This window comes from Vicia villosa, linkage group LG2, assembly GCF_029867415.1.
Source record: "Vicia villosa cultivar HV-30 ecotype Madison, WI linkage group LG2, Vvil1.0, whole genome shotgun sequence".
Taxonomy (NCBI): Eukaryota; Viridiplantae; Streptophyta; class Magnoliopsida; order Fabales; family Fabaceae; genus Vicia; species Vicia villosa.
The window spans coordinates 14,761,803-14,768,739 of NC_081181.1; the positions used below are offsets into that span (position 1 = coordinate 14,761,803).

The 6,937-nt window shown below is 34.8% G+C and overlaps 1 protein-coding gene across 1 annotated transcript; it reads right to left on the reverse strand.

Moving 5' to 3' along the window:
- Positions 1-5,097: 5,097 nt before the first annotated feature.
- On the reverse strand, positions 5,098-6,733 carry LOC131645936 (UDP-glycosyltransferase 91A1-like). The gene has a single exon (XM_058916125.1). The coding sequence runs from the start codon at positions 6,665-6,667 to the stop codon at positions 5,267-5,269; it is 1,401 nt and encodes a 466-aa protein (XP_058772108.1). The 5' UTR covers positions 6,668-6,733; the 3' UTR covers positions 5,098-5,266.
- Between the last annotated feature and the right edge of the window lie 204 nt (positions 6,734-6,937).

The following is a 6,937-nucleotide window of genomic DNA, read 5'->3' on the forward strand; positions in this document are numbered from 1 at the left end:
TTGAGTGGCATGTTATGTTAAGGACTTTCTTCATTTTTCAAAGCTAATTAAACTATCTAACAATGTAGAAATATTACGGGAGAAAGTGTGTGTATAAATTTTGTTAAAGTAAATCTAATAAAATAAGATGGCGTAATCTTCAAGAGAAATGCTAAAATGTAAGGTAGGAAGAGACATTAAGGATACAAAACATGTGGGAGAGTTGGGTACGTCATAGTTGATTTGAATCAGTGTAAATTATTGACATAGAATTCAATCTCTAATAACAATATTTATTTATATTTATAAATTAATAAAAAAATGAAATATAAAAATTAACAATTTTATAAAAAAAAATATTAACCATTTCAATATTAACTTTGTAGAGTTTTATATGCGAGGGTCCTAAACGAGGGCGCCCTCACCTAAGAGTTGTATCGCCTAGGCAATAAATTAAGGACTTGCTTTGGACACTGATGGTGTGTAATTCTGTTAGTCAAAGGAAACGAAGTCCTCCACTATCCCATGAAGGATAGGTGGTCAATAGCTTCCTATGATCAGTAGTGAGCAGTGTTGCCACTCAAGGTTACCTAAATCCTAAGCTCAAAATGACTTAATATTCCTCTCACCAAGGGAGGAAAGATCAGATCATAACTCATATTGATCACACCACTCAGAAGCTTACACCTAAGCATATCATCCATCCACAAAGCCTATCACCTCATGTGAAAACGCCTCTTAAAACCACCGTAAAACACCATAATACTGTAAGAACAAGATTGATTCTGCATATGGCCTTAGGTTTTGATGATAACTTTACATGTTATCTCAAGGGACAATTATATACACTAACGGTTTTCTTTCTAGTGTTTGTCTTTTGCCTTGCATGTTCTGACTCTGGTAAGAAGGCATGTGACATTATCAGGTTCTGAACTCAACACTTTGGAAGAATACTAGTGTTATGTTACAATAGAAGTCAAGATTATGGAATACTACTTATGCAACGGTTCCAAGGAACATTGGTACAAAAGCTTATGATTGTGACTTTGTAAGTAAGCTTTGGAGGCCTTCTAAAGTTTTAGTTCTATGTCCTATGTTCGGAAGATGCTGAAGACGAGATTCTGCTGAACAAGTTCTAAAGATCTCAAGACATCGCTTCTGAAGACTAAGTGCTAAAGACTCTGAAGACAAGGTTCTACTGAATAAGCTCTGAACACTCAAAGACTTAGGTATTGAAGATTCAAGTTTTGATTATTTACAACATGCTTCAATCAACATACAATCATAAGTTTTTGAAGACTTAGAAGATCAAGGACGGGTTACGTGTGATGGTGAGCATAAAAGTACTAACGTAAATTGTGACCTCTACTCTTATAGGGTGGCGTAATGACAGTCCAACTTATACTTGTTATCTACCATTCCCACCATGACCGTTGGGGACTTTACCGATGTACTATGCATTTCTTATTCTACCCTCCAACAAATCTATCCTTCTCTATAAAGAAATCCATTAGACGAATTTGAAATCAACGAATCAGTTCTACAAAACTACACCAAAGCGCTGCATAAACTTTGTTAGAGAAATTCTTTGTATAGTTTTGTATTGTTAGCAAGGAGCTTTTGTTCATATCTTGCTTATCAACACTTTTTGGTTTTTGTACTTAAACATTGTGTAATATGCTTATTAAAAACATCTTGTAATACACACTTGTAATCAACTTGGTTGATTGTTTCTTTGGGGGCTAAGTGCTAGTCAGAAGCCCTGAGAAGACTGTGGTAGTGGTCACAGTGGTTTCACACTAAGGATCAGCTGAACTTGTTAGAGTTGTCAGCAAGGTCGATCATAAGTTTATTGTGGTTTTTTCCTTGAGATGACTAGGTGCTAGTCAGGAGTCTCGAGAAGGCATTGGTTGCAGTCAATGTGGTTGTCTGTAATTAGTTTGGTTATAGTGAATTAAGTCCTTGTTGAGAAGGAGAAATCACCTTGGTGGGTGGACTAGAGTAACTTCGTTAATAGTGAACCAAACTAAAAGTAATTGTGTTCATATATTTTTATTCACTTGTTAACCTTGTGTTTTGAGTTGGAAAAAGAACAAAAATATTTGGTGCAACACAATTCAAACCCCTTTTTCTTGTGTTTCTTGAACCTTCATATACAAGACTTCTCGCCGTCATGGAAAAGCTCTAACCACCATACATCGTGATGTACCTACAAAGATCTTCGAGTCTCCTTGTCTTTGTAGGAGGAACATGCACACTTGTACTTTTTTACAAGTACCAAGTGGCCCCACCGTGGAACCCTAATAAAATTCACATGGATCACATCGTCTTCGTAACCATCACCCTTTTTGTTGTTACCCTTCACTCATACACATAGCCACTTTCATCCTTGGTTAACATGAGTGCTCCATCTCCTACGTCAAATGGTACAAGCGGTAGCGGTAATGCTGATGCCTTGGAAAAGATGTGTGTTTCCATGGATGAATTATGCGTCATAACTAGACACCAGTGGATGACATCCACAACATCAAACAGCGCCAACAAGAATTCAATCCCCAGGATGAGATGGAAGTGTTGGATTCCTAGTCACTCTCAGACGAGATAAGGGGGTGCCTATCCCCGAGAGTTTCAAATCTCCCTCATTGACCAAGTTTGATGTGTACAACGATCCTTACGAGCACGTCACCTCCATCAACACACAGATGGTCATTTTAAGTTTGCCTCTTAATGGGTTATTTATCGCTTTTTTTTAATGTTTCTTTTTTATATACAAGGTTTGATTAAAAAAATGATCTTTTATTTTTATTTTGTCTAGATTATTTTTATTGCGTGCTGTTTTTTTATTAACAACAATACAATGGTGTGTGTACTAGTCTCGCACCAACCTTATTTATTACTATCTATTAATATTTGTATTTGTATTTGTCATTTTAAATTATTTTAAAAGATTTTAAAAATTGATCCCAAAAATTAATCTAAAACAAATAAAATAAAATAAATAAAATATATATTCAAAGTGATTAACACTATGTTTGGTGAGACATGTTTTCGAGCTTATAGCTTATGTCTTATGTCTTATAAGCTCATATGATAATTTAGACCCGTTTGATAACGGTCTTTTTATCACGAGCTTATAGCTTATTTTACTAGCTTATAGCTTATTTTCCAGACGCTATTTCAAATAGCGTTTTAGCTTATGTCTTATAGCTTATTATTTTTTCTTCCTTTTTTATCCTTATTATTTTAATTAAAATTCATTTTTAATCCTTATAATTTATTGTAATTTAAAATAAAATAATTATATATTAAATATCTTTTATGTCATTTTACATTTATAAGTTAATTAAACCGCTAATTTTACCAAATACTTCAATTAGCTTATAAGCTATCAGTCTCTACCATCCGCTATAAGCTATAAGCCATCAGTCATAGTCATCAGTCATCAGCCATCAGTCATAAGCTATAAGCTATCAGCTAACTTATCAGTCAACCGCTATTTTTACCAAACAGACCAAAAGTCTTCTTATGCAGCAGTCTCGCGTGTTGTGGGTTGTATAGCACTATGGAGATAATAATTCTTGTAGGGGCATGGTACAACTTTTAGAAACACAAAATTAAAAATATAAATTAATTAATTAAATAAAAATATATATTAAATTAAATTAAATATATATTTAAAATAGTTAACTTTTGTTATGCGGTAGAGGAGAAAAATTAATTTTCATTTAATAGGTTTTATAAAATGAGTTCTATATATTTAACTGATTTTATATAAAAAAAATTAATATCTTCAAAGAAAAAAAATGATTTTATGTGATTCAATTAGGAAAATTGATTTTAAATTTATTAATTTTATGTTTCTAAAGGTTGTGCCATGGCCCTACATGACTTATTGTCTCCAATCTATATTGCTATACAACCAACAACTCAGTGAGACACGAGGAAGAAGTGTAATAAAATCCAATAAATGATTATCTTACCCTTGTAGGCAGTGTCAATCTCAAGAAAAGGTAGGGTACCCGCAAATGCCAACCCAAGTCATGTCTATTCTCATTACTCTGCTTTTTAAATCTTTACAAAAGATTCCAAGAACGAGCATCTACATTTTGTCAAGAAGAACTTACAAACAAAGGGAATAACATGTATTCATTCACATTTTTTATAAACTTTTCTAATGAATTTGTTTTATATTAATGTTTTTTAGTGTTATGTCACGGCCTTCCAATAATTATTTCCTCCATACATACATAGTACATATGACACACAACCCACCAAGTCGTGGGACAGGAGGAAAGACGTGTAATGAAACACAATAAAAGTAAATGACTACCCGACTATAGTAGCCAGTGATAATAGTAGGCTACCCCACCAAGACATGTCTAACTTTTTCACATTTTAACATGTGATACCTGTTTCATTCTTCTTCTTACACAAGGCCCTCCTATCAACAACGATTTTATTATCCTCACCTTTTAATTTTTTTTATGAATAATTTATTAGCAACTTCTTCAAAACACAAAGTTTCTTTCCTATTATTAAAACATGTTTAATATGCTTATATAAAGATGGAAGAGACAATATGAATCTCAAAACTTTATCTTCATCAGCCAAAATCTTTCCTACCGAAAAAAACAATTTCAATTAACATAGAATATAAAATTTCTTTTCTGATGTGAAAGATTAGACAAAATTGTAACCGCAAAGCATACTAAAAAGTTTATACCCAACCATACTAAACTCTTGATACCAATTGTTGGGTCATCACATAGGGTCAAGAGTATCACACACGCAATTTGTGTCTAACAGGATTTGAATATGAGATCTTGAGAAGAACACACCCTCAAGACCCAAGTTTCCGTCACTAGGCCACATGCACGCACACAAAATCACCACATATTCACCAAAAATCTTAAAACAATAACTTATAAAGTGTCCAATCTCTATTTCTTTTTAGCAATACGAGACTTTCAAGTCACACTTATATCACAACAATCTCTCCTGAAATATGAGTCCATGAAATGTGAGTCCATTCATTATTTTTTCCGAGAGTCATCTAAATTATAAATATTTATGTTATTTAATTATTAGTATTATTTTTTTATACAAAAAACATAAATATTAAAAAATATAAAAGACAATTAATAATAAAAACTTGCAACAACTAGCCGATAACCTTTTCTTAAAAACTCATTAGAAACAAAACATAACAAGTCCTCTAAGCACTCCTCTAAAACATAACAAATCATAATCAAGGAAAGAAACAGTAGCATCACAATCAACACGACCATCAATGTTTCAAAACGCATCTAAGATGTTTCAACAAGTCATCAACATATCTATCTTGTCTTCTAGCATTAACAAACAAGTCCTTCATCTCTTTAATATTTTCTCTATAGACCTCCCCTTCTTCTTCCACCATAACCAACCTAACCGAGTCAGCCACAGACTCACTCGTAAACGACCCATCTTCCTCATCCCTCGGCACAGAGTACCCCATCTTCTTCTCCTCCAACACCCTCGCATTTATTCCCTGATCTGCAAGAAATGTCAACAACACAAGTGGCTTCTCGTTCTGAATCGCTTCCACAACTGATGTCCAACCTGCATGAGTCAAGAAACCACCAACTGCTTCATGACCCATTATCTTCATCTGTGGAGCCCAATCAGTGCACACCACTCCCATCCCTTTGGTTCTCTCCTCAAACCCTTCTGGTAATTCCAACACATCTTTGTCTGTAGATCCACGTTGAACTCTCAGAACCCAAAAGAATGGAAGCTTTGATTTCTCTAACCCTAACGCTATCTTAGTCACTTCTTCTTGACTTGGTTTTGCTTCACTACCGAATGCTACATATACCACTGAGCCAGAAAGTTGCTTGTCCAACCACTCCTTCATCCACCACCATGTGTCGTTTTCATTGAACACCGTTGTGGGGAGTTGGCCGGCGGGGAGAACTGGTTTGTTATGAATGTTTTGGATAACTTGAAACCATTCAGGTTCAAACTCGATGCAACCTCGAATCAAAATGGTGTCACAGTTTTGTAAACAGCAACCAGCACGATACACGTCGGAAAACCCTGAGCCATTACCAGAGACCATATCTGCAATCTTCATTATTTCAAAGTAACGGTAAGCCACAGTGGTCTGAAACGGAATCCACGGCGGAGCAACTGTAAAATCCTCAGGCTTTGTTCGGCCAGGGTCATCACCCTTGAGAACCGAGACGGGTCCCATGAAACCTATAAGCGGTGGAGTGAAAATGGAAAAGAATACAGATTTTACACCCAGTTTGGAAGCCATAGGAGCCAACCAAAAGTGAGTAAAATCATGGAAAATCCAATCAGGTTTACAAGATTTAAGGAAATGAGTAAGAGGTTGCTCAAGTTTGTCATGTGCATTTTTGAGGTGTTGGACGACATCATAAGAGACATCTGTGGTGGCTTCTGCGTTTTCTGGAAGGTTGTCAACTTTTGGCATGGGAAGGCTTACGAATTTGATGAGAGGGGATATGTGTGGTGGGAGTTTTGGGAGGCGCTGTATGTTTCTTGGGGTAGAAACGTAGCTTACTTGGTGACCCTTTTGTGCTATAAGTTTGGACAATTCAAGGTATGGAATCATGTGACCAAAGGCTAGCCATGGAAACATTACTATATGAAGTGGTTTTTCTTCATCTCTATCTGTATCCATGGTAGAGCAAGCTAGCTATACTATGGCACAATGCGGTTGCTATGTATGTTATATATAAACTCACAAATAATAATTTTGGTACGGTGAACACTCATTTAATCTTTAAATTTGGCTTGGTATGGTAGGTATCAATCATCAAATCCAATAATGATACTCATTGCCACGTCATTTATTTAATTTTATTTATAGAGAAAATATATAAAATTTTAAATAAATTTATACTAAAAAATCATAATTCAACTCAAACTCAAGGTACCAAAGAATTTATCA